The sequence below is a fragment of the Ursus arctos genome, unplaced genomic scaffold (assembly GCF_023065955.2).
Source record: "Ursus arctos isolate Adak ecotype North America unplaced genomic scaffold, UrsArc2.0 scaffold_24, whole genome shotgun sequence".
Lineage (NCBI taxonomy): Eukaryota > Metazoa > Chordata > Mammalia > Carnivora > Ursidae > Ursus > Ursus arctos.
The window spans coordinates 36358128-36385551 of record NW_026622919.1 but is presented as its reverse complement, the minus strand read 5'-3'; the positions used below and the strand labels follow the sequence as shown (position 1 = coordinate 36385551).

The following is a 27424-nucleotide window of genomic DNA, read 5'->3' as shown; positions in this document are numbered from 1 at the left end:
GAACAACACTGCATGGGCACGGTATCCTTTTCTATCCCTTCTGAAGCCCGCATTAAAGTCAGGAAGGAAGGAACCGTCTGTTCCAGTCGGCCAAGGAGTCTGGATGAAGTTCCCAGGTGGGGCCACGTCCTGTTCCCCAGGACCTCTCACAGCTCTCTGGAGCTTCTGGGGACAACCCCAAAAGGAAAAGTGCGTCTGTGACTCGGTGACTGGTCAGACACCCCAGCTCTGATGAACCAGTGGAACAGGAGAGCCTGAACCAGACTTCAACCACGCACAGCAGGCAGGGAATCAAAGTGCCGATTGCAGGAGCCCCATCAGTTGCGGAGGGGAGGGTTCGGGGTGAAACTTTAGGGAATGAGGAGTTTAAAACAGCTAAACACACTCCTCCTGCAGAACTTCCTGCCTTTACTATCTACCAGGGAGACACAGTTTTTTTCCCCAAACTCAACCACAAAATCTTACTGGGCATCGCCTAAAAATGACACTGTGTAGAATGCTTTGGCAAATGACCGCAGGGAAAGCCGGGGCTCAGGCAGCACAGCTACAGTCCCCTGTACCACGGGTTCACGTCCCCGTCTCCCAACTGCTGAGAACAGTCCTGCTGAATACTAGCGGGCATGGCGGGCTGACACGGGGTGGGGAAGGCTATGGACTCAGTCCAGGAAATCTTCAGTGCAAACCTCGGCTGTACAATAAAAGGGTAATGCTAGGGGCGCCTGGGAGGCTCAGTCGGTTGAGCGTTCACTCTTGGTTTTGGCTCAGGTCGTGATCTCAGGGTGGTGAGATCGAGCCCCATGTCGGGCTCCACACTCAGCAAGGAGTCTACTTGAGATCCTCTCCCTCTCCCTCTCTCCCCACTTGTGCTTGTGCTCTCGCTCTCCCTCAAATTAAATCTTAAAAAAAAAAGGGGGGGGTGGAGTAATGTGAATAATGCCTATTTCACAGGCAGCTCTGAGCACTGAGTAAATGTTTACGGAGCCTCGCCCAGCCCGGCACTCAACTTCCAACGGCAGCTATTATTAGCCGGTGCCCAGGTGGAAGTGACTCCTTGCTTGGCTACGAGCACAAAACCTAGCCAGGTCGATGCCGCGGTGCTGCAGGACGAGAGCAGCGCCGCCCAGACAGCGCCTCACCCAGGTGCTGGAGCCCCTTCTGGTCCTTGTACAGCCGCGTCACCCTCTCCATCAGCTCCCACTTCTCGCAGCAGCCCTTGTAGTTGACGAAGTTGCGCGCCAGGATCTCCTTCAGCTGCCGCACGGTCAGACCTTCAATGTCCTCCAGGTCGGTCAGGTCAGACAGAGAGGCCCTCCGGCCCGGGACGAAGCTGTCCTCTGAGTCGACAGACTGCAATGGCAACGGTGGGATCGGTGGGCTCAGCTCTCCCTCCCAAGCTGTCTCTCCGAGGACCCCAGAGCACTCACCAGGCCTCGCCCGCGGGGACTGACCGCAAGAGCAGGAGCGGAGGCAGGAAGAGTCCCCGGCACGGCGCTCTGCGTTGCCAAGGACACCGCAGTCTCTTCCTGACCTGTGGTTCTGGGCTCAGGCACCGCCAGCCCCCAACCAACCCATCAGCGGGACAAGTAGAAGGGGCACCAGTGTGAGTCACATGGCCCTAATTCTGACTCCTCCACGGACTGATGCTAAACCCTATGGAGCAAGTCGCTCACCTCCCTCGGCCTCTCTGCTCCTCCACACGGGAGACCCAGCAGTCCTACCGCACCGGGTTCCTGGAAAGACTAAATGTAGCAGCACAAGAAACCAGCCAGCATGGTGCCGGCCTCTCCCCTCCCAACCCCCGGAGAGACTTCTGCTTCCCTGTGGAAGAGGCAGACTTCCCTGCGAGCACTCCTCTGTACGCAACCTTGACCGTGGCTTCGCGGCCCCGCTGGCGGTTCCCTCTGACTGGCCCTACCACGGCTGGGGCCTAACTCCCACTCATCCTTCCTCCTGATTTTCTGACCTCCTTCCCCTGACGATGGCTACTGTGTGCCAGCAGCAGAAGAAAAGAACAAGATTCGCACAGCAGCACTGGGAGCCTGCCCACGGGCGGCTTACAGAAAGTCAAGAGACTAGAAACTAACGGGCCATGAGGCTCCCTGGTCTCCACTGTGAGCTCACCACTCTGCCCTGACAACTGGCAGCTCTGAAGGCTAATCTGGAAAGCTAACACTAAGCTCTAGCCCTGAACACAAAACTGTAGGACTGTCATCACACACTGATTCTTCTCCACTTCTGAGTCTGCTGAGAGGGTCCTGATCACAGCCTACCACCACCAGAGAAAGAGCAAACGCAAAGGCACAGACCCGAGCAGAGGCCCCACCTGGGTCTCATCCTCAGCAGGTGCTCTGGCCGTGCTCTCCAGGTAGACGGGTTCCTCTTGGTCCTGAGACACATGGCCATTGGCCTGTGGGAAGAGAAAGGTGCCATCACATGCACAGAGATGCCCCAGGGATTCACACGGCGTGGGCCTCTTCCCAGCTCACTCCACGTCCAAACATGTTCCCATCTCCCCAGGAATCTGGTGTCTCGAACAACAGCATTACAGAAGCCTGCTCCTTAATACTGACTTTGTCAGGCAGAGACACAACGCAAACAGATTTCAACTCTAAAACAAGAAGGTTGCTAATTCCGTTCCCCACCAGGATGGCAGGAGCGGCCACTCACCGTCAATGTGGTCTCAGCTTGAACAGTCTGAGCGAGAGGAAGAGCAAAGGTCCACGTCACTGCGGGACTGCTCTCTAACTGCCATCCAGTTTCTCCTGGACACTGAGCTCAGACCGCCCTCCCCGTAACTTCCGCCCACCGTCCTGGGCTCTGCCCCTAGCAGCAGTGTTCACCGTTTTCTTACAGATGGTTCACGCCATGTCTTCCTGCCTCCATGCCACATCTCCCTGGCTTCCTCCCCTGACACAGATGAGACAGTTCTCAGACCCTCACCACTCTGTCCCCTCTCCTCCATCCAGTCACTGCTCTCACATTCTAGAAATGGGCTCCAATTAGCAGCACACACTATTCCTAAGAACATCTTAAAACCTGGTCACAAATTATTTTAATGCACCTAAGAATCTATTAACCTGGAACTATAAAGACAGATGCCTACGCTTAAGGAGTTTAGAATGCTAACTTCTCAAAACGTTTGCCAAACAGTAGCTCAAACTGTGAGCCTCCTCGTCCCATCACCATTTAAGCCACAAACCCCTTCACTAGACCCTGGAGCAAAGATGTGTGTGAGCTCACAGGTCTTTCCGCTAGACTCCAGGGAGCACCAATAAAGGGACAGCCCAGGACACCAGTCACCCACGGCCCCGACCACTCATCCCAGGTTAGGAGGCCTAACATAGAGCTGGTTAAGAAGAGGCAAATAACAACAATGGGAATGAAAAGTAGAAATCACCACCATCACCCACAATGCCAAGCGGTGAGGAGAGCACACCCACAGCATACGTGTACAGGGATGCATCCAACACTGTCTTCGTCAACACCTCCGGTCTCCCCGTAGCTTTACGGAGACGCACCCACCAGTCTCCTGGTGTCACCTTGGAGTTACAAAGTCTCTCCCAGCCTAACCTGTTGCTGAGTAGATGGCTTCCGTACGTCCCTTTTTCCCTAGGAAGAGAAACTCAATCCCCCACTGTCTCTTCAGTTTGCCCACTGGCTAAATCAACATCGCCAACTCGCATCTGTCCCCCAGTGTGGTTGCTCCACCCACTTCTTTCTCTAGCAACCGCTGCCGGGCACTAGGGGTAAGGGAAAGAGCTCGGGCAGCAGGCGCCCGGGGCGGATCTGCATCCTGCACAAGTCACTTGACTTCCCCACGTCTGTTCTCCTGGCGTGACAAACGCAGATCTCACCAGGACGGGATGCGAGCTGGCACAAAGGCCTCTGAAAGCACCACCGGAAGACCCAGTGAGGTCTGGCGCCTGCATGCGACCTATAGGGGCGGTCTGGAATTTCTGGTTGACGACCGCAAGTTTAGAATCTCCTGCTTTCATTGAAAAACCCACCTGAAAGTTCTTTAGGGAAGAACAATGTCCTCAAGTTACTCTCTGGGCTCCCCATAAACAGAGGAGTGCTCCACCGAGCCGAGGGAGAAGTGCGCGCGGGAGGCAGAGGCCGTCAGCAGAGCGAAGCGGAGGCAGAGCTCACCTCGGGCTGGGAGACAGCACACCCAGCACACCGCGGCCGCCGAGGGAGCCGAGCGAGGTTCCCGCAGGTGAAGTACGCCATCGCCCTGGCCTTTACGCCTCAGTGCCCGCCAGAGCTGAACCAGGGGCCCGGTCCTGGCAAAGGAGGGCTCACAGACCAGAGGCAGCGGCCAGCCACGTCGCGCACAACACCAGTGCTAGGGCAGCTGGAAGGAGTTCCCGGCTCTTCAGAGCTGCCGGCACGCCAGCCAGTGCCCCCAATAGCCTGGCAGGAGCCCAAGCGCCTGGGATTACGAACCCCATTTCATTGCCGAAGGCTCAAAGTTTGCCCCAGGTGACCAAAGCATCAACAACAGATTGGATGTGGAAACCAGACCTTCTGGGTCCGAATGCCCCAGCTATGGCCCCAGCCATATGCACAAAAGGGTCACTGAGGCACTGAAATCTACGGGATGCCATCGCTCCTCACACACTGGTTACGTCCACCAGCCTCCCTCGAACCCAACAGCTGGTCTGCACATCTACTCCCCTCTCACAGGGGCCTTCTCAGGGCACCCGCCATGCTGCACACCCCATGCCTGGTTCGCAGTTCAGCCAACGGGCTGCTCTTCGCTTACCATTTCTGAGCCCCCTGGACGATGACAAGGCAACTTACCGTTCAATGTCATGCCAACCATGACCTGACCCAAGCAGTGACTGGCCACAGAAGCCGTGATGCGCCCCCCCCCCCCCACTCTCCCTTCGCTCGACATGTGCCTTTCCCTCTGTGCCCTGTGATGGTTCTGTACGCGCGAAGGAAGACCGTAGCAAAGTAAGCAGGAGGCCAGTCTGAACAGAACCAAATTTGGAGAGTTAACAGTTTTCTCAAAACATCTCTGGAACAATGAGTTTTTAAAAAATGATTAGCTGGGATAGGTATGTCGTAAAAACATACAAAAACCATAAAAATACCTGGTACTGTGCACTATCATCGCCGAAAAAAGCCCAAACAGGAGTCTGAGGTTCAGAAAACACTCCCGCATCAGTAGGCAGAAGGGCCTCACATAATCAAGAGGCCCCCGCCCTCCGCTCCCGCCCTGCAGGCAGGGGAGCAAACTGAGCCCGCAGAGCGGCAGAGATGGGCAGGGACCACAAACCGGTGCATACCTGCTGGCTTTCCTGAGCCTGGGCCGGGGACACAGAGGCGGCTTGTGCAGGCGAAGAGGGGAGGCTCGCCGAGGTAGGAGGTACTGTGCTGGCGTGAGGCGGGGTCAGGAAGGCCTGCTGCTCGGGGAAGTCCGGGGACAAGGTGGGGCCTCGAGTCCTGCCCTCCTGCGAGATTACGGGCTGCTGGCCAAGCACCAAGAGCACCAGCTCCTCTTTCTCCCGGCACATTTCGGTAGAGATGTCGTGGAGGCTGAGATAGTCCCTCAGGTCCTTCACCTTCACCTTCATGAGCTCGTCCCGCTGAAAGCCTGTGGCCCGGACTCGCTGGCAGAGGAGGCAGAGGCGGGGCCCGCTCCCCACTTGGCTCGAACAGGTCATGCAGAAATTTTTCTTGCAGTCCAGGCAGGTCTGCTGCTTAGACCAAGAAGCAGAGGAAACCATGTGAGACTGAGAGCAGGACAGAGCGGGATGCCGGGCTGCCACGCCTAGCGGGACCCCCCCCCCCGATCACTCCTACCAGTCGGAACTACTTCCTGCATGTCGGGGTACAAAGGCTACCTTGATTTCAGTTAAACACCACTCAACGGGGGCAGACCCCCCATACCCGCGTCCAGGACTACATTCATTATTCCAGTGGAGACTGACCTTATTCATTGCAGATAGAGAAGCAGAGGCTATTAATTATGACTACCAGCTTTAGAACTGAAAAAACCCACATTTTCATGTAGTCTCCCTCCTCCATTTTTTTATGGTGTCACCGTGGGTGTGTAACAGACTCTCTGGCCCTAACGAACAGTACCTACCTCAGGACTGCCGTACAGTTAAGAGACAACGCGTTTAGCGTATGTGACACATGATTCTTCGGTGTTAACTCTTTTACTTACAATTGCTAGGAAATGCAAGCTAATTTTGAGAGCCGGGATTCAAATCCTGAACTATGATTCTTTCTACTTTATTGCTGAGAAAAGAAAGTAGACACAGAAGTACGACGGTGGTTATTAATATTATTGATTAAATTTCCTGAGAGGCTACTATGTGCTAGAGCTTCTCATTTAATTTTCAAAGCAACCCCGCAAAGTATTACAGTATCGCTGCACCATGTCTTCATGTACACGTCACTAATGACCAGTAAGCTACCTCCCTGTCGCACAGACAAAGCAAGCGAGGCCTGGAGAGATGACGCATCACACTCAAGGGCGGGCAGGGAACAGCAGAGCTGGGGTTCACGCTCAAAGCCTGTGCGTGTGGAATGCCCCCAGTCCTGCCCTTTCCACCAGGCCATGCTGCCTGACTCGGCCCCGTCCAAGCCGACAGCAGGACCTAGTCCAGGGCCCGGCTCTCCATCTCCAAACCCCCGCCGGTGCCCCATCCGCAGAGGCTGTGCCCCGGCTCCCCCACCCCAGGAAGGCCCACTCGGAGTGCTGGCAATCCAGGGGCACGTAAGAGCATACCCAAGACAAATATTCAGACAGCTGCACTGCGGGGCAGGGGTGGGGGGTGGAGCCTCTGGACGCGATCAGGGAGCTCTCCTTTGTGCAAGCTCAGCGTCTCAGCCGCACCCACGACCGGGACACCCGGTTGGCAGGTGGTACCGCCTGGCGGCAGCCACTCCCACAACAACACACAACACATCACACGAAAGCTCGCTCGACTCACAGGAAGCAAATCCTCAGCCTCTCGTGCCACGGGCTGAGCCAGCACAGTGACCTCTGCCTGTTCCAGCCAAGAGCAGGCCACAGCCCACAGCAGAGGTCATTCCTGGGCACGCTGGGATGGTCCCGGGAGCACACGTTCTAGTCCCTTAAAGAAATTAAGAACTTTTCATCCTCTGGTGACTTGAGCATTAACCTAACTATTTCTGCTTCCTCTTTTCTAAATATAGAAAGCCAAACGCAAACTCCCAAGAATGCCCGGGAGACTGAGATTCTCACAGTCGACATCGGACTCGGCCGGCGCTGAAGAAGTCGGCACAGCGAGGCAGTGGTCCCTAGCTTTGTCCAAGGGACACAGTGCGTGTCGGAAAGGGAAACGGGCAGAATGTTCACCACCCAGGTCTGACGTGAATACTGAAAGGCATTACGGAAGGACACGTCAAGCTCCCTCGCTCTCTACAGTCACAACCAGACCATAAGATGTTCAGAGGCCGACTTAAATGCTGTACCAGCATCGTAACGGTTCTGGGAGCTGTAGCCACTCAGGTGGAAAATGGACGTGGGGTCTGCGGGGTTCACCTGCATCGAAGGCTCTTCTATTGGGAAATGAAATGCGTTCAGAATGACTGAGAGTGCACTGAAGAGGCTTCTGCGTCAGACGCTGTAGGTCCCGACATGGAACATGACTGAAGTCCATGCAGTCTGGCGAGACCTAGCCTGGCACAATTAAAAAGCCCCGAGTTCCTCAATCAGCCAGATCTGAACAATTCTCTATTCTTTCTTCAAACATGCACGGCTTATTGGGGGCAAGATCAGAATGCAAAGGCGGCAATCCAGCTTCTCTGTATGCCCCTGCTCGCCAGGACCCTTGGAGTCAGCCTGCCTCTGAACACACCCTCGAGGACTAGGACGGCGCACCAGGCTGAAATCCCAGTTCGCAGGGGCAGGCCAGAACAAAGGAGAAGCCGGCTATCAACACATGTGGGCAGAATGAGCGAAGGACACGCGTCTGTCTAAACCCGAGCAAACCGCGCACGCGACTGAGTAAGCAGGTGGCAGGAGAGATGGACTGGTGGAGCTGACGTGCCTGCAGACACGCTAGGAGGACACGCAAACTCCAGAATCAAACAGCTGCACCTCCGGCAGCCACTGCCCTTCAGGGATGCCCCGTGGCCTGCTCTCCTTTGCTCTGCTGCCCTTCCCTCATTCCCACCACCCCCCTCCCCGGGCCCCACACAAATTCCCCCCGCGCAGGCTGGATGGGCCCTCCTCCTCACCAGCCTTCCTCCAGGCAAGGCCTCCTGCAGCCCACTGGGAGGCAAGGGGCAGCCTGAGGAGTGGCAGTTAGGATTCATTCTGGGCCTGCCCCTTCCGAGCTCAGGAAACTTGTGCAAAACAGGTAACCTCCCGGGACCTCCAATTCCTCACCTGTCAAGTCAGATGGTCAGCCCACCTCTCGGGACCACTTAATTTTTATTTATTTATTTATATATCAGAGAGAGAGAGCGCACAAGCAGGGGGAGCGGCAGGCAGAGGGAGAAGCAGGCTCCCCCCTGAGCAAGGAGCCCGATGGGGGACTCGATCCCAGCACCCTGGGATCATGACCAGAGCTGAAGGCAGACGCCCAACCGACTGAGCCACCCAGGCGTCCCAGGACCACCTTAAGTATCACAGGACACAGTGTATCTAAACCCTTAGCAGAAGGTGGGCACGCACCAAAAAAGGTAACATGGTCACCTCTGATTCCCTTCCCCCTTCGCCTCCTCTCTGAGCTTTTGCCAGCACCACTCCCTCTTTCCACTCGGGGATTTCAAGACCCCTTCCACGTTTCTCAGCACGACCTCCTCCTCTCCCTCCTCCCGCTGGTCCGGGCTGGGCACCAGCCCTCCTCCAAAACTGTCAGGGCTGCTGCTAAACTGCATGTGGGTCTTACCAATACAGACAGGGTATTTGGATTGGAGCAAAATCGCAGCTGGTCATTCCTCTCCAAGACTAAAAACTCTAGGAAAGCAACGGGTACATCCTCCTTCTGTTCTCTCCAGACAGTCCTTAATGTTATCTGTGCTTCGTACTCAACGAGCATTCAGAAGATACTGACCACAATGAAGAAAAGAGCAGTAGGATCCATGTAACCGTTTCCATTCAACCACTTCTAGAAAACACACGTTAAAAGCCTGCAGTTGTTATCTGCCAAACCCTAAAGATAAGAATTGCTGATCCACTGAGGCACAAAATCACAAATGAAAAATTCTCATGGGGAAGACATCCTTCATATTCACAGAATTCGCTGTGAAATAAACAAAATTAATTCATATTTTTGTGGCAAGAAAATATCGTGCCAATAACCACCTTTTACCATTCAAATTAGAACTTCTCTTCCTCCCACACCCCAAAAAGGTCTTTTTGCTACAGCAGCTTTCTCCTTATCTCTCTCCTTCCTTTGTTCAAAATCTTTCTCGGGCTTCCTCGTTGTCTGGTGACTACAGGCTCCTTACCACAGCAGTCCTGGCCTCCACCACCTGACCCCACCTTGCTCTACCAACTCCCCCAGTACCCCGCACTTGGCCAACAGGCAACTCCCAGTTTCCAAGTACACCTAGCACTTGCCCCATATCTGGTGTCTTCACTTCAGCCACTGCTTCGCAGATCAATAACGCCTCCTTCATCCAGCTAGAATTATCATCTAAGGTCAGCAATGTCTGATACCCTAGCACGCAACTTACACAGCTGCTACTAGTTCTCCATAGACGTGGGCCCCCTTACCCGGTCCGGGAGCTCCCCGAGGGAAAGGGCGATCCCGCTCCGTCTCCGCAAAGCTGTACCCTCCGAATGCTAGCACGCTGCCAGCGCTACGGCATTGGGCCCTTGATGAAAATCTTCAGTGTGGAATTATCAACCACAATGTCATGAACATAGAAACTCTCCAGCCTACTTCCTCTTTTGCAAATTGTTCTCAACTGCCCATTCCTTCCTTCCTTTACTTATTTTTATTTCTTTTAAGTGGGGGGAGGTACAGAGGGAAAGGGAGAGAGAGAAGCTCAAGCAGGCTCCACACCCAGCACGGAGTCCAACACATGGCTCGACCTCAACACCCTGAGACCATGACCGGAGCCAAAATGAAGAGCTGGACACTTAACCAGCTGAGCACCAGGCGCCCCATCGTTTATTTATAAAACTGTATTGCCTACTGACTACATGTCAGTCACTGTTCTAGATACTGGGGAGAAAGTTGTGAACAAAATTTTAAAAAACCTTGTTCTCTGTACCATCTGAAAAGATAGGCTGAGAAATGTCAAGAACTCACTAGATTCCTTGGTTCTCTCAGCATGCCTGCCTGCGTGCCTACCTTCTTCCCTCCCTCCTGTTCTTTCTTTCAAAGATTTTGTTTGACAGAAAGAGAGCACGCGCGCACAAGCAGGGGGAGCGGCAGGCAGAGGGAGAGGGAGAAGCAGGCTCCCCACCGAGCAGAGAGCCCGATGTGGGGCTCAATCCCAGGACCCCACGATCATGACCTGAGCCAAAGGCAGACACTTAACCGACTGAGCCACACAGGTGCCCCAACATGCTTTTTAATACACTTAGCATGCTGGCCCCTGAGCCTGACCGCCACACTGTCCTCTTTACTCCTTCTCTGTTCCCCACTCCACGGAGTATAAATGATATTTAAAAAAAAAAAAGGTTCAAACAAACCCACAGCAAATTCACACCGCCTCATTTAAACAAAGGTCTCTCCTATTCCTTTCATGCCAATTTCTTTACACTTCTGCCTGCAGCTGTTCTAGCATTTCTCTGTGTAAAACAATGAAAACAGCAAGATCTTTGACCATCCAGCAGACTCTAGATGCACCTGAGGACTCCTTGAAACCTTAAGAGAGCAATTTCTTCATCTATAAAATGGGAACTAATAACAGTATATATTTTGTTAAGGATTCAAAGGGAGAGGACATTTGGAATGCCAAGCTCAGTCCCGGGCATGTGACAAGTAGCCCCCGGGCCTCCTTCCATCTCACCTCAAATCCCAAAGCCACCCCCCCAATCGGTCTCCATCCTGAGAAGACTGAGGCCATGTGGCACCGAGCCCCTTCTAGTCCCTGCTGTGGCCTCCATCGAAGGACTCAACCTTCCAGTGTCAGTGTAATGGGAGCGGCACCGCGGTCCGCCGAACCACGGCCCCCTGCCACCTGCCTCTCGGGTTGTGTTCTCACGGTGACTGGGGCAGCCAAGCGCATCACGACAAAGCCCTGCGACGTGCCCAGCCTCACTGCCCTACAGCGAGGTGCAGGCAAAACGCCAGCCTCCTTCATCTTGTGGGTGCAAAAGGGCGGGCGGGCAGCACTGCAGGCCGCAGGAATCCGGACACGCTGAAAGTCTTCAGGAGACAGCTGGAGGGTTCAAAGAGCTGGGCTTGAATCCTAGCTCTGCCAGTTAATAACCATGTGATCTTGGGCCACTACCCACATAGCCGGAGAAGGAGGCGTATTTCCATCTCTCTTACGCCGTTTATCAGGAACTTGACAAATACAGTTTCCTTCTTAACTGTTACACTCTAATCCTCAGTGTCTCCTATGTAAAATGGGAGTTTAGGGACCCTAAAACCTCTACCATAGAGTTACTGTGAGGCTTAAATGAAACCAAAAGATCTAAATCGCTCACGAGTCCCTGGCATATAGCACATGGCTTAAAAAGTAGCTTTTCCTCTCAAATTTCCCATCATTGCCATTTTGACCTCACATCCAGGGCTGCGGACATCTCCGTTCTACAGAAGAACGCAGAAGGCGGGAACTCCCAGAGCAGGGTTCGCCCTCAGCTCCAGTCGTGCTTGACCTTGGAGAATGTGCCGCCCCCGGGCACTGGCGCAGGGACGGCCCACAGCCACACCCCATCACCCAGCCCGGGACTTCCCCGCTGCTCGCTAATCTGGAAAGCAGAGCTGCCAAGCACTTCACATGAAATCGCTACAGTAAAGGAGCCCCAGTCTTTGTCCTGCTGGGGTCTTGATGGACCTGAGATGTCCTCAGCACTGCGTGGGATACAAGGAACAAGTTAATCTGCAGTCAGGCGTTCATGACGACAGCTAATGAAGGGAGTGACACCAGCGCCCGCTGCCCTTGGGAGCCCAGCTCACATTGTCCTCAAGACCCTGTGAGGGCACGACTGCTGTACCCCCACTTTAGAGATGGGGAGAAAGAATCTCCAGAAAGCTTAGGTCATATGGCTAGTAAGCAGCAAAGCTGATGTCTGAATTCAGGCCTGTCTGGCTCCAAATCAACGCCGAGCTGCTTTGCTTTTGGCTAGCTTCTCTTTAATGCTTTTGTGAAAGGATCCGCTGCGGGTTCCTGGGACTGCACAGGCAAAGGCAAGGTGGCCGGCATTACAGGGGTCAGCAGGCTTGCCCAAGGGCCTGAGGCTGTAGCGGCCGAGCCGGCCGAGAAGGCCAAGAAGTCCACACTCACCTTCCTGGCCGTGTTGGCGAAGTGGGTGCCACAAGCCTTGCAGCTTGGTTCCGAGCCTGTTGGGGAAGGGAAGGAGCTGTACCCAGGGTTGGAATAGGCCTGCGTCCTGGCTCCCTGGGCCGGTGGGGCCTCCTCAGGCTGTCCATCCAAGCAGAACCAGTTGCAACAGGTTGCCCACATGATAAAATCGGCTGCGAGGGAGGAAGGGGAGAAAGGTCAGCGTGAAGACACAGCTCTCCTCCGTTCCCCCATGCCCGAGGGCGACGTGAGCAGGGATACTCAACCCACACCTGCGGCCAGAGGCGGGCGTCCAGGTGAGGACACGTTTTCAGGAACCACAGATTTCTTGCCACCTCCTGCTTCACCACAGTTGCCACTGCACACAGGACAGTACAGACACCCGACCGCCAGGACCACACGGGCTGCCAAGTTGGCTCACCACCTCTGAAAGGTTGCTGACCCCTGTTTTGGTTTAATCTGAGATCTAACTTCAAATAAAAAATGGCCTTAGCAACGATAAGTGGCCTGAAACCCACAGGAACCCGCTCCTAGAGCTCAGAGAGACGGAACTTTATCATACACGTGCACACGCACACACGCGTGTGGCCCCATACTCACACTGACTGTGGAGAGCAGCTATTATTATTTCTGGGAGGCCACCCAGGCTCAGAGAAGTCAGGGTCACACAGCTAAGATAGAGAGAACTGAGATTCTGAAAACCCAGGTCTTCTGACCCTAAACGTGACGTTCTTTTCCTCGACTGTGCGGCCCCCCCTTGACTTCCCTTCCACTGGCCAGCAGCACAAACCAGTCTAACGCGGGTACTTCCAAGCCTACCCACACCTCTCTCACAGCACCTCTAACACTGTGTTGCACAGACGTTCTTACCCCATGTCTGCTCCACTACACCATAGGCTCCTTGAGGGCAGGGATGACTTCTTGCTCCCGGGTCTCCCGCAGCCAAGCCACGTCGTGCACGCAAAAAATGCTCAACTAATGCTCACTAGCGTTGCCTTGCTCAGCAGGTGCCTCCGTGGATTTGTTAAGAAGTTTCGGAATGTGATTCCCATTTTACATATCAAATATGGGTACTAGGGACAAAGGGGGAGATGATTTTTTAAGATCACAGAAGAAAATCCAATCCCTCAAATGTCAGAATAATCTACGGTTGCAAAAGGGTCCGCTAAAACGCCAAGCGTTGCTGTGATAAGAGCGTGCTCTTCCCAGGAGACCAAGGCAGTCAATATGGACATTTTGAGCCTGAACTCTCTGCTTACAGAGATAATAAACGAAACATTTAGCGTTACTGCTCAGTCATCAGTTCACACAAAAGAACGGCACCTTCTGCTCTGCCTCCTGAAAGTACCTTTGTTACACTACGGTTCGAAGGCGTGCTAAGCTGCAAAGCACTGACAGCAAGAAGCCGGCCGGTTCGCCCTGAGTCATGTCACAGAGGAAGACAGAGGCCCAGCAGGGGAACCGACTTCCGGGCTCACACAGCTATAACCTTAGGTCTCCTGACTACTCTGGGGCCTTCTTAGCTGGCAGCGCGTCCCGAGACTCCTGGTCCAGAATTCACTCGCTTTTGTAGGCACGTCCGATCCACACCTGTCTCCCCCGTTTGCCTGTGGCCCCCGTGTGAACAGGGACCATGACAGTCAGTCAGTGCCCAGCAGACAGGTGGCCCAACAAAGACTGCTGAATGAATCACACGATATTTAAATTTTAACTAATCATGTCCCTTCCATTTCCTACACATCAAGAGCATTTCTCTCTGACTCACTCTTACTTGTCCAAAGCCTCTAAGTTCCCAGAAAGACAGCCTTAATTGCAATGAACAGTTCCCATGGAACAATACAGGAAAGAGCTGTTAAACAGCTGAGTTCTCTGTTGGCAAGATAAGGGTGACAACAGCAGCTGGCCCCCCCTTGGAAAGGGGGATTTTGCAATTCTCTGAATCACCTGCTGACAAAAGCATCTGAGACCGAGTATAATACAAGGGAACAGAGGGTCTGGACTCAGAAGACCAGGGCCAAGCCCACCTTTACTACACCCACCTTTATAACAAGTTCTACCTCTCTGGGCTTCCTTTTTCTACCGGGACATTTTCCAGGCTGTGAGGCACTACACAGAGACCAGCCCAGGCTCCGAGCACTGTAACGATGATTCAAGTACAGCTTCCCTGGCAAGGCTCGGATAAAAAGGAAACCTAGAGGTTTCCCCACAATTACCATTGGGCTTTCCGGACTCATCCCAAAAAGGGTCAGGGAGCTCTGCGACAAAATCAGCAGAATGGGTAAGTAACTGAAGGAGCTGGGGGCAAGGCGAGAAGCAGAGCGGCCTTGGGACGAGACTGTGGGTAATCTGCTGACCTCCGTCAGACTAGTCTCTCCACTCACCCAGGCACGCAACCTTTAGTGAAGCCACTGCCCTGCTGTTTCAGGAGCCAGGTGAGTAAGGCAGACAGCCTGCCCTTGAGGAGTTCATGGCTGAGGAACAAGAGGAACAAGAAATGTAAAACCCCAACCAGAATTTCAGGGTGATCAGTGCCTTAAGAGAGGTTCGTACAGCGTACCGGAGGCTACGAAGACAGAGACACAACCAGCTTTCAGGGGTGGAGGGGTGACCAGAGAAGACTTCTCAAAAGACGTGCCACACATATCCTGCTGCTGGAGGAGCTGGGGATTCATCAGGAAGCCCAGAGTAAAAGGAATTTTCAAGAAAAAGCAAACAGCATGCAACATGGCATTAGAGAAACTACAAAATGTGTGGTTGGGGCAAGAGTAAGGGTGGGGTGGATGAGGGTACGGCGCGTACCCAAGCAGCGACGAAAACCACGGTAAGGAACCTGGACCCTATCCTACAGGCAATGGGACACCATGAGGGGTTCAAGTAATCAGGTTTGGGGCCCTTATTTGCCTTTTACAGCGGGCACTCTGGCAGTAGGCGGGCTGAGGCAGGCTGGTGTAGCAGAGGCAAGACAGGAGGAGAAAGGGACAGACAGATCTCTGACAGAACTCGTGGGATGTGTCAATGGACTGAAGCGGTGGAAGAAGGGGGAGAGAAAGCAGTCTTGGACGAATCCCAAGGTCTCTGAATTACGCAACAGGACACAGAGTGGAATCGCTAACTGGAGTAAGGGGCAGAGTCCTCAGGACCAGGCATGTGTCTGTGTGTGAAGGAAGGGGGCAATGATGACGACACGCTGCATTTTGTACCCGGGGGACTTGCTGGTGGATACACAGCACACGAAGGGGACAGTCCTGGTTGAGGAGAAAGTCTAAGAATCCTCAGACCACCGCAAAAGCCAGAACGGGGCAGAAGACTGACTCGATAGTGGGGGTCACAGAGGAGGGTCTGGGAGAACCGCCGGGGGCGCCTGACCTAAAGGGCTAGTGGGGGAAACCAGCACAACAGTGGCAGGAAGACTGCTCAGAGGTGGGCGATCTGGAAGAGGGTTTTGAGTTTCCAAAGAAATGATCGATGCTGCGGAATGGCCCGGAGAGTAGAATACAGGAATACAAAATGCCCGATGGACCTAGTTTTGGGAAAACGTGAGCGTGCTCTTCGCCACAGCAGGTAAGGAAGAGAGAAGCTGACTGACAGCCACAGGTCGGAAAGTGACAGAGAAGTGAAGATGTGCACAGACCCTAAGGATAAACTCTGAAGTTTCTCTGAAGAAACTTCTGGCTGTGAAGGGAAGACACAAGGCCAGAGCTGCAGAGGATCCAGGTGCTAAGAAGGAGGTGCAGACACAGGCATCAACCGCAGAGGAGACCCCCGAAGATGAAGAGGAAGCTTGTAGAGGAAGGGAAGCCGGGAACGGTGGGAATGGTGGGAGTCAGGGCCAGGAGCAGAAAGAAAGGTGACTTGCTGGGACGCCTGGGTGGCTCAGTTGGTTAAGCGTCTGCCTTTGGCTCAGGTCATGATCCCAGGGTCCCGGGATCAAGTCCCACATCGGGCTCCTTGCTCAAGGGGAGCCTGCTTCTCCCTCTGCCTGCCACTCCCCCTGCTTGTGCGCGCTCTCTCTGACAAATAAATAAAATCATTTAAAAAAAAAAGAAAGAAAGAAAGGTGACAGGCCAGTCAGATTTGGGGGCAGGAGAAAGGTCACCTGTTTCACCAGAGACTGGAACGGAGGGAAGAGAGAGGTCACCCAAGATAAGCTTATAGCATCCACAGACAAAGGTGAACGAATGAAGTAAAAAGGCAAGGGGTGGGGAAGATGCAGTTAATCACAAGAAGAAAACAAACTTTTCCTCTGCACAAGGAATCTGCATGTGGCAATTTTTTCCGAGAGCTGAGGACTTTGCCCCAGGAGGGCTAGGCCCGCTTGGTAAGGCACGATCGGTAGGGAAAAAAACGGCAGGCCAGCCGGCTGTATACTGTCTAAATTCCTGGGCTTTCCCAAGCGCGCAGGGAACACCGGCGGCGTGCTGGGCACTGGGAACAGCACAAGCGAAGCCCACCAGCTCCTGGCCCCCAGGGACTCCGGGCCCGATGAGGCGCTGCTGTCTCGCTCGACTCTGCCATCCGGACAGGAGAGCGAAGCAAGCTCTTCCTCAAACCGAGAACCAAGACAACCTATCTCCCTCAGCACTATTTTCTCTCAACTTTGCTTCTGATCTTTTTTTTTTTTAGGGCTGAGGGGAACAAGAAAACCTGCTCCTCCCTGTGGAGGAGCCCCGAGGGCCGGGGCCAGGACCGCTAGTCAGCTCCTGGGAGTTTGTCAGCTTGACAAGGATGCTGGCATTTCTTGGGAGACTAAGCTCTGCTGACCAGGAAAATGACAGTTTTAGTAACAGGGAAGATAAACGACCTATCCCGGGTAGGCTGAGTACAGTCACAGTTAGAGGCAAGAAGGGGGACAATGTGCTTTCTCCCCTGTAAGTCCTAGAATCCTAAGTAATTTTAGGACAGTCACTTCTCTGCTTGTTCACCTGCCCCAGGCAAATAATTCTAAGTGGATCAGTGGTTGTCATGGGCTTTCCCGCGAAGGAGAGAAGGGTCAGAATGGACCCACGGAGGAGGAGGGTCGGAATGGCAGGGCCCTAGGAAAATAAGGGCTAGTGTGCAATGCAGCTCCAAACCACCTTGCTAACCCCTCAAATCTAAGGCAGTACAGTCACGCCCCCAAGGCTCTCCTCCAATCTGTTCGGACTGTAATTAACTGCTCTATGTGCTACGGTGCTTCTGCGACAACGGGGTTTTCACACACGCGAGATCTCGAAATTACCGTGCTTAGGGTGAACCCACTGTGTCAGACTTCACAAAAATCCCTTTTCGGGGCACCTGGGTGGCTCAGTAGTTAAGCGTCTGCCTTCAGCTCAGGTCATGATCCCAGGGTCCTGGGACTGAGCCCCACGTCGGGCTCCCAGCTCAGTGGGAAGCCTGCTTCTCCCTCTCCCACTCCCTCTGCTTGTGTTCCCTCTCTCGCTGCCTCTCTCTCTCTGTCAAATAAATAAACAAAATCTTAAAAAAAAAAATCCCTTTTAAAAAACCTAATTATGATCCCCTCAATGCTCCAAGAAGTACCCTTCTGACACGGCAAACCAGAAAGCGGGGCGCGGCAAGCCTGCCTGCGGTCACCACCGTGTTCCCGGAATTGCTCAACGCAGCTGGGCTGTAAGTGCACTGGGAAAAGCAGTCCGCCTTGTGGATCATTAATACAGAACGGCTTTGCTTCATCTTGCATATTATCCTTAAAAAGCAATTAAAGTACAATTGCAATGACTTTGAAAGGAAATGCTATGAAAGCCTATCAATATGGCTTAGCTATGCCTCTTTGAAATAACTGATAAGTAATTCCATGTTTTGAGAAGTAAAGAAGCAAGCAGTCATTCTCCACTGAAGAATGCTTCCTATCTGCCGGGCCCGAGCTGGGGACTACCTCGCGCTTTACCCTCACAATGCGGGCAAGGCAGCCTAGAGCAGTTCGTCGCATCTTCAGGTGAGAAAGCCAAGGTTCTGAGAAGTGCAGTAACTTGTTAAAGGTCCTAGCCAGAGCTGGGTAAAGCCGCGACGGGAGCCTACATCACGCGCTCCGTGAAGCTGGCGCTCTGCGGGCTACAAGAAGTCCTGATTCCGCAGTCCATCAGATCATAACTAAATCAGTCTGCGGGGAATGCGCGGCAGAGCATACGGAGTTTTTGCTTTCCATCTCGACGGGAGCTTTCCCGTCAGCACAAAGGCACGCTCCAGGAGCTCCCGGATTTAAAAACTCACCCTTGTCACGAGGGAAGTACGGAGTACGACCCAACGTGTTACACCAATCTCCCACCGGAATGGCTAAAATGGGAACACTGGATACTAGCCAGTGGTGGCAAGGATTTAAAGCAACTGGAACTTTAATATTCCTGGCAGAAGTGTGAACGGGTACAATGCACACGCACAGCGTAAACTGGTACAACACACAGGATAAACTGATACCACACACACACCCCCATCGCTTGGCAGTCCACTTCCACGTACAGTCCTAACAGAAACACATTCACCAAAAGGAGTACGTGAGAAGGTTCATAGCAGTGCCGCTGTCACAGTCCCAAGCCGGAAACCAATCCAAATGTCCATCCACAGGAGAATGGAGAAACAAACTACAGTATTTTCATACAGCAACAGAAATGTACGAACTAGTGACACACGCCAACAATACAGATTAACGATGAGTGAAGGAAGACAGGCACGAATGAACACATACGAGACAGTGCTATCTACACAAAATTCAAACAGGCAAACTAATCCACGGTGTTAGACGACAGTGGTGATCCTTGGGGACAGGAAAATAAATGGAAGGGGACACAAGGGGGCTTCTGGTAATGTTTGGTTTCTGAGTGCTGGTTATATACACAGATGTTCACTTTGTGGAAATTTAAACTGTACACTTACGATCTGTATGCTTCTCCACTTACATTGCGACTAAAAGTTTTTTAAAGCATCTAGTAGAATATTTGTGAAAAAACGGTAGCAAAATATCTTGACCCCACGTCTCCTACTCCTCAGTAAAGGTCCTTTGCTCTGCTCTCTTCTACATCAGAATTTCTCCAACTACTTGACTCCACTTCCTCAATCTCAAATTCACTCTTTACCCCTCTCCAGTCTCGCGTGAACCACTCCACCTAATTTCTTCTTCGCAAGGTCACCAAAGAATCCCAAGTGGCCAGATCCCAAGTGACACTTCTCTATCCTCCTCTTATTCAACATCCCAGCAGTGCCAGACGCGAGAGAACCTTCGCTCCTCCTTGACACACTCTCCACAGCTCTGCACCCTTGGCTTGCCTCTTTGCTGGCTCTTCCCCCCTCTCTGTTCGTCAATGCGGTACGGAGCTCCCAGGAGCTCCCAGGCTGTCTTCGGCACCCTTTCTGTCCATACTGTCTCCCAAGGAGAGCCCTGTCAGGTGGCTATGGAAACTATTTTTAAGCTTGAAGATTCATAAATTCCTCTCCCATCCTACCGGCCCCCCAGCAGTGATCTCAATCGCCATCTCTGATCTATTATGCACATTTCCCTCCTTAGACCCTTTGAATTTGCTGTTTGCTCCTGGAATAGTCCCACCTGGGTTCTTCCCAGGATATCACATACTTGGCTCCCTCTTGCCATTCACCCCTCAGTTTAAATGTCATTTTCTAATCTCATGCATAAGAGTTAGCACTAACTGATATGACTGGCTTACTTGTGAACTGCCTTTCCTACCTAGAATTAAGAAAACACGCGAAGGCAGGGATTTTGGGTTCTACTGTAATTCCAGAGTCTAAAATGGTGTCTCGGATGAATGAACTGCTCCTAGTTTCCCAGCTTACATTCTTGCCTCTCTCCAATCCTTTCTCTCCAACACACACACACTGAAAGCTCTTCAATGGAATCCCACTGCATTTTATTTTATTCCCTTTTTAAGATTTATTTATTTACTTGGGGGGGGGGAATCTCAAGCAGACTCCCCGCTGAGTGTGGAGCCTGAAGCCTGGCTCCATCTCAGGACCCTAAGATCATGACCTGAGTCGAAACCGAGAGAGGGATATTTAACCTACTGAGCCACGCAGCACCCCCCCCCCCCACTGCATTTTAGAAGGAAAACTCAATTCTTGGCTTGGCTAAAAGACCCTGCCTATACCACTAGTCTCTGCCCACTTCCCCGATTCGGGCCGTGCTGCTTCTCTCCTGGCTCACTAAGCTTCGACGATCTCGCACTCCAAGCTCCTCCCTGCCTGGATCGCTCCTCCTCGAGATTCAGGTTGGGACTCACACGCCACCCACCTAGGAGTCCCCCTCAGTCACACGCTCTCTCCTTGCCCTTTCCGCTGCCCTCCTGGACACTGCCATAATCTGCCATCATAAATGTTTGCTTACAGCCTGTCTACCTGCAGACTGGAAACTCCAAGGGCAGGGACCCCATCTGTCTTCACTTTTTTATCCGCATCTAGCAAGTGCCACTTCACAAAGGCCCCCAAATTGGTGGAATGAACAAACAGAGGTCAGAGGAACAGTCAAGTATTTTATCAATACGGCCAATGAGGCAAGTACTAGTTATCTCTCCTTAGGGCCCAAGGCATTTTGTCAACATTTACAGTGACATAAAGGGACTATGAAAAAAGTCCTTTATCAAAAACAAAGGGGAGCCAACCTTGGACAGGTTACTTAAGCTTTTTGAGCCTGTTTCCTCACCTGTATAAAAGGGATAATCCCTCCCCGCTGGAAGGCAAGTGTAGGGATGAAAAATAATACTCATAAAGTGCCTAACCTATAGTCAGTGATCAATAAATAACACATTAAAAGAAATTATCATCAATCTATAAAATGGCCACAGCCTTGATGTTCAGTAGTGACTACTGGCTGGAAAGCCCAACATGTCTCTTGCTCTTTCTCTCTGGTCACCCCAACCTTGAGTTTCTCACCACCTACGGGACTGGGCTGGGTGGGGGTCTGGCACAGCTGATCACATCACACATACAATAAAGAATCAATCCTCATCCTGAGAACTCACCTGAAATTTAAAATCATCTCTCAACTTGGAAGGCTGCTTACTTTTAAAAATAAGTTTGAAAGGAAATTTGAAATCCCTCAGAACTGTTTAATTTAAAACAAAATCTCCGAGTCACAACTGGAATTTTCCAGTAAACCTGCCTACTACGGTGCCCGCCGTGACCGAGGAAGATGTAAACTGCTGGTGACAACACAATGAGCATGAAATAGGGCAACTGCTGCATCTGCGAGGAAGTGAGCCGCAGAGCAGACCACGGTACACACCAGTCGCACCTGCTGGGCCTGCGACAGTGAAGCGTGTTCTCTGAGATACTGAGATCATTTATTTTAGAACAAAGAATTCCGACACCTAAGTCACAGAGGAGACAGGTATACTGTGGAACTCCAGAACCCAAGGCCTGAATCAATCAGCAGCCCCGCAGAAGTGGTGTCTGGGCTGGGCATAAGGGATCGTTTGCCGGGCCGGAACACAGCAGAGGTAAACATTTCCAAAGGTTTTAAATCCTAATAGACATTTTCCAGCCTCCGAAGCAGTCCTTAGGACGTGGGTAGTGGATAATGCCTATTTCTTAGACAGGAATTTCATTTTGGGGCTAAAGTTTTATAAAATAGATGAGTTAAAAAAAAAAAAATTCCCAACTGTGTTTTACCTTGGTTTTAGATTCAGTCAGACATGACCTTAAATCCTGGCTCTAATACTGAGTAACCGAATGAGCGTGAGAAAGTGGCCTCTCTGAGCTTCACGGAACAGGAATAAACTTACCGACAACTTACCTACGCCTCACAGGCCGGACAGAGTAGGTGCTCAGTAGAAAGGGAGAACACCTTTGCGAGCTTTCTAATGCTACACAAAGAGCAGAAGACGGTACTAGACATTCAGCAAATGGCAGGCATTATAACAAGGCATGGCACTGATGATTAAACGTTAGCCTCTCTCCAACCCAGCTCCCAGAGCCTCCATTCACACTGAGGTGTCAGACTTCAAAGATACTAGGACTCCTGTGTCCTCCAGTTCCCAAGGTAGACTGTAATATAAAGGATCAAAGCTTTAGGTGAAAGACTTTCCTGTGCTGTTGTTTCAGGGGTCGACAAGGGAGAAACAGAAGGTATTCAGACTCAGGGTTCAGAAGTTCCTTCTTAGATGACCCTGAAAAATATCATTTTTGAAGGGAAAGTAAAAACACTACGAAACATCTAACGTGTGCCAAGTGAGTGGTTCTGTCTGCATCTGTTGTGTATTTTAATAAAAAAAAAATCCTGCGAACATCCGAATTAAAAATGTTCCTTTTATAAACCCAGAGGCTGGGCCCTAAGGATTGGCTAACTGGACCGGGGTCACACAGCAAAAGGGTGATTAATTCATGGTCCTATGGAAAGACGGGGATGCTTTCACCATCCACAACTCCCTCCCCATAGCCCTAGTGGCTCCGACCGTGTGCTCGGAGAGCAGGTAAATGGCCTGTCTGCAGGAGAGACTATGGACATGACCGACACGCCAAGCCACCCTTTCAACGCTTGAGGACCTCGTAAGAGATGCAGCAGACAAAAAGCCATCCCTGCGAATCCAGAATTTTAATTTATACATCCAGCAAGTCATCTGCATTTCCAACCTACTACAACTTCAGGGTACTAATGCTACCAGTAGACCCCCAACTTTCTAAAGAGAAATATTAATCCATATTTAAGAGGTTTCAGTTTCTGTTCTTGCCCACCTCTGTTCCAGCTAGAGGAGGGGTTTTTGACATCATTGTCTCAACTACCTAATGCTCTATTACTCTCCTTTTACTAAGTGTTTTCACTGGTACCCATGAAATACTGACGAACGCAAATCCTTAGCGCTCAGGGCCTCACCCTCCCAGCCCTTAGCGGCTGCCCCGCCGCCGTTCTTCCAGCCCCTCAGATGCCAAGCTTATTCTGATTTTCAGGAACCTTCCGCATGCTATTCCCTTAGCCCTGACCTCCTCATGCAGTGCAGCTCTTACTTCCCTGGGGAGAACCTCCTCTGACCCATCTGTGCTCTCCCCGCATCTCGGACAACTCCCGGTACCTTTGATTCATTCATCTAACTGTCTGGGTAGCGCTACTTTGGGCCCAGCCCTCTTCCAGGCGTGCGGACTCGGAAATTCAGAACAAAACCAGGCAAGGTCTTCGCACCACATGACAACTTGCCGAGGGGGTGAGCACGCTCGCAGCGCTGCATTTAATCAATGGGCTAACAATTTATATAATTCAAGTAGTCTCCCACCGTTAAGGGAGTGAAACAGGAGTCTATAGCTTAATTTTAAGCCTTAGTGCCAGGTAAGTGTGATCACCAGGTATTTGCTGAAGTCTTATTAATGATAACAGCAATCGAGCTCTTTCAAAAAAAAAAAAAAGACACAAACTCATGCTTGAAAACGCCACAGTCATGATTCCAGGGTGACGAACAAATTAAGGGTTTTATTTATTTTTTTTTAAAGATTTTATTTATTTATTTGACAGAGATAGAGACAGCCAGCGAGAGAGGGAACACAAGCAGGGGGAGTGGGAGAGAAAGAAGCAGGCTCATAGTGGAGGAGCCTGACGTGGGGCTCGATCCTGCAACGCCGGGATCACGCCCTGAGCCGAAGGCAGACGCCCAACCGCTGTGCCACCCAGGCGCCCCAAATTAAGGGTTTTAAACCCAAATAACCATAACAGGACCTTGAGGGAAAGGCCTCACACTTGCCGAAGATAAGTTTTTAGTGTCTGCTAAGATGACTTGAAAAACAAGAACAGTAACAGACTGAGTTTCCAGAAGTCACCGACAAATGTTAAAATTATCAGTTATGATGGCATAAGAAAGCCAGAAAGGGACAGCCTCGAGCATGAACGAGATCTGGTGTGTCCATCCTGTCCCTGCGTGAAAGGCACAGAAGGCTTCCGTGACCTCCCAGCGGCTTGGGTTCAGAATACATAGCACTGGGATAAGAACTGCAAAGAATACAAATTAAAATGAAAACAACACATGGGGAAGTAAAATAACAGAGAACAGAAATGCTAGAAATCACAGAGGCTCTACCAGACACACCCAGGTCTAAACAGAGCTTTGCCGGGGGCTACGGACAGACAGAGCCCCAGCAAGCGGAAGGACGAGCAAGACAAGAAGAGACAAGAAACCACAGCCCAGGGTCTTGGAGCAGAAAGTGTTAAAATGACAATGTGAAGAAGGGGAAAGGAGAGAGAGAGGTTTCACTTTCCGCTAGTAATAAATGAGCTCTTTTCCTGAAGTGATAACTGCTGTAAACAAGCGAAAAACATACACAATAATCGCAAGTTATAAATGTTCTTGAAAACTCCCTGGTTTCAACTAGTCTGTGACAAATATCTGCAGAGGGACCTCAGCATCTGCTATGAAGTTCAGGGAAAAGTAATTCGAACCAATGGACTTGTGCCAAAATCTCACCCTCGGGGTCTGACCAATTAAACGGCTGCTTCTTAGTGTGGCGTTCAGGAGAGGCGACAGATTGAACACCGCAGCCGGGACACCGACACTCCATTTCAGCCCAGGCGTTTGGCCCCAAAGGGCGAGTCCATCAGGAAAGAAAGCAGTTCAGGGGACAGTCTTCAAACAAGCTGAAAACAGAATAAACGGACCTGCAGTTTAATTACCACAGGATCCTTCTTCCATCAAAACTGATGACAAAGCTCAGCAGGAATAAAGAGCCTGAGCCCCCTGTACCCCTGTGCAGAAAACAGGATTCACCAGACGGGCTTTTTCTGGACCGAAGCAGCTGCTTTCACGAGCTACTACCACAGCGACCGACTACCGGGTATCCAGGATGAAGTGGTAACCAGGGGGCGCCGGGCTGGCTCAGTCCAGTCGGTGGGGTGTGTGACTCTGGATCTCGGGGTCGTGAGTTCGAGCCCCACACCAGGCGTGGAGATTCGTTCGGTGAGCGGGTTTCCGGCAAAGCCAACGCCCCGGGGGAAAGGCAGCCGCTTCAGGACATGAGTTCTGTCCAGGGTCAAAATCACGCGGTTTGCCTTGCCAAAGTGGACCGCACAGTTACTGCAGCCAAGTGGACGGTGTGGACGCAACAAGGACTCTAAACCCTGGTGTTATTTCATCCCTTTAAACCTTATTTTCCTCAAAAACAACAGAACCTGCTACATTGAAAGGATAACAGAAAGGATTAAAATAATACATGTCAAGCATTTACTCCACAGCCTAGCACGTAACAGGCGCTCAAAAAACGCTGGCTACGAATAAAGAAAATCTTCAAGGCTCTTTCAAGTAACAAAATGTATCTGCTCTATCCCCTATCTACTTTAAGAGCCGCTGATACCTTTTCATCACGCTAGTGTAGCTTTCTTTTCCCTTCAAGATTTTATTAAGAGAGAAAGCAAGAGAGAACCCGAGCTGGGGGGAGAGGGAGAAGCTGACTCCCCGCTGAGCAGGGGGCCCAACGGGGGGCTCGATCCCAGGACCCCGGGATCATGACCTGAGCGGAACGCAGACGCTTAACCAACTGTGCACCCAGGCGCCCCTCAATGTAGTTTTCTAACGATCCTTCCAGGACTAAAGGACTCCAGCCCCTCCAGCTCTTAACTTTGCAATCCTGGGAGAACTTCTCTCGGAGGGGGTCTGAGGTGGTTTAGTCTCCGCGTGCAGCCCAGCCTGTTCCGTTTCTTCCCTCTTCAACCACGTTGCCGATAAGTCTGTCACTCTTCCCACAGGGCAGCCAGTTTAGACTTTCTCCCTTAGCTCTTCAACCCTCCTGGCCACCAGAGTCAGAGAACTGATCACGTCCACTCGTGGCCCCCACGTGGGGCTCCAGAACTGCCTTGCTGCACTGAAGTCAGATGGGATTTTGTGATGAATCCAGGGTAAGTCCAGACCAACCACCCCCTTTCCTTCCACAGACCTCTGGCTTGGTTTGATGTCTGATCTCAATCTGAAAATTATGCTGACTTTCTGAAATGTTTTCTGCTCCTGCCAGGATGTGATATGCCCACTATCTATTCCAAGAAGCAGAAATGGAGATTTCTTTTTTTTTTTTTTAAAGATTTTATTTATTTATTTGACAGAGACAGCCAGCGAGAGAGGGAACACAAGCAGGGGGAGTGGGAGAGGAAGAAGCAGGGTCCCAGCAGAGCAGGGAGCCTATGTGGGGCTCGATCCCAGAACACCGGGATCACGCCCTGAGCCAAAGGCAGATGCTTAACGACTGCGCCACCCAGGCGCCCCAGAAACGGAGATTTCTAATTCACCTCTTACCACAAAGAAAACCTTCATATCCTCATCATATTCTCTCCTTGGGAAGAATACCTGTGCTTAACCTGGTCTTCGGGTTTTATTCTTTGCTGGTATATCCCACAATAGGAGTGAAGACTGGCTCATATTCACCACTCCTTGACAGATTCAAGAGAAGAAACACGTGTGCTGGTATCAGGATGCCACAGCGCTGACACGGTAATGCTGTTCTCATTGACGCTAAGATGTGCCACTTAACCCATCTGCTCCTGGAACTACAAAGTGGAAGGAGAGCCTGCAATGGGGCAAGCCTACAGACTGCCCAAAAAACATGACCCAGACCTTCACCTGCCCCATATTCATTAGTGTATGGGGGGAGACCATCAGAATAGACCTGTTCTGGAATAGCTCAAGCGGTTATGATAATCCACAGATCTCAAGATTATTCCCCACAGGAGTTATTCAAATCCAGCCTGCCGATGAACATAATAAAGCAGATTTCAGCAGTGGGAAGCAATGAGGAATTGAGAAGGGGATTCAGAAAACTGGGATTCCTAAGACAGTTTACTAGCTGAGTGACACCTCTCCTCCAAGCAAATTGCTTATTTAGTCTCTTTTCCAGAAACCTGCCTGTAGGGGTACAACAGTGCAACAGTTAGCATTAGATCCAGCCTCCAACACTCAAGGAAATTTTCAATTCAAAGACTAAAACGGCGCAGGATAATCTGTAAACTACCACACTCAGAAACACTCAAAAGGTGTGCTAGAAATCCTGGAATCCGACAAAAGGAACCTGTAATTTAAAAGGCTGGGGAATTACAGGCTAAGATTTC

At 51.6% G+C, this 27424-nt stretch overlaps 1 protein-coding gene across 8 annotated transcripts in view; it reads right to left on the bottom strand.

Annotated features, from left to right (window-relative positions):
- Positions 1 to 27424, bottom strand: part of RFFL (ring finger and FYVE like domain containing E3 ubiquitin protein ligase) — a 64292-nt gene that overhangs the window by 5661 nt on the left and 31207 nt on the right. For 4 of the 8 annotated variants that reach the window (XM_044390813.3, XM_044390812.3, XM_057317813.1 and 1 more), the window contains exons 2-5: positions 12400 to 12590; positions 5295 to 5705; positions 2324 to 2407; positions 1137 to 1347 (exon numbers count right to left, since the gene is read on the bottom strand). In XM_044390813.3, coding sequence (XP_044246748.2) covers positions 1137 to 1347; positions 2324 to 2407; positions 5295 to 5705; positions 12400 to 12579 — 886 coding nt within the window. In that variant the 5' untranslated portion in view covers positions 12580 to 12590. Of the gene's footprint in view, positions 1 to 1136; positions 1348 to 2323; positions 2408 to 5294; positions 5706 to 12399; positions 12591 to 12689; positions 12821 to 13287; positions 13491 to 27424 lie in introns of those variants that run through there. The other 4 variants (XM_048223850.2, XM_026517612.4, XM_057317812.1 and 1 more) reach the window with 3 other exon arrangements.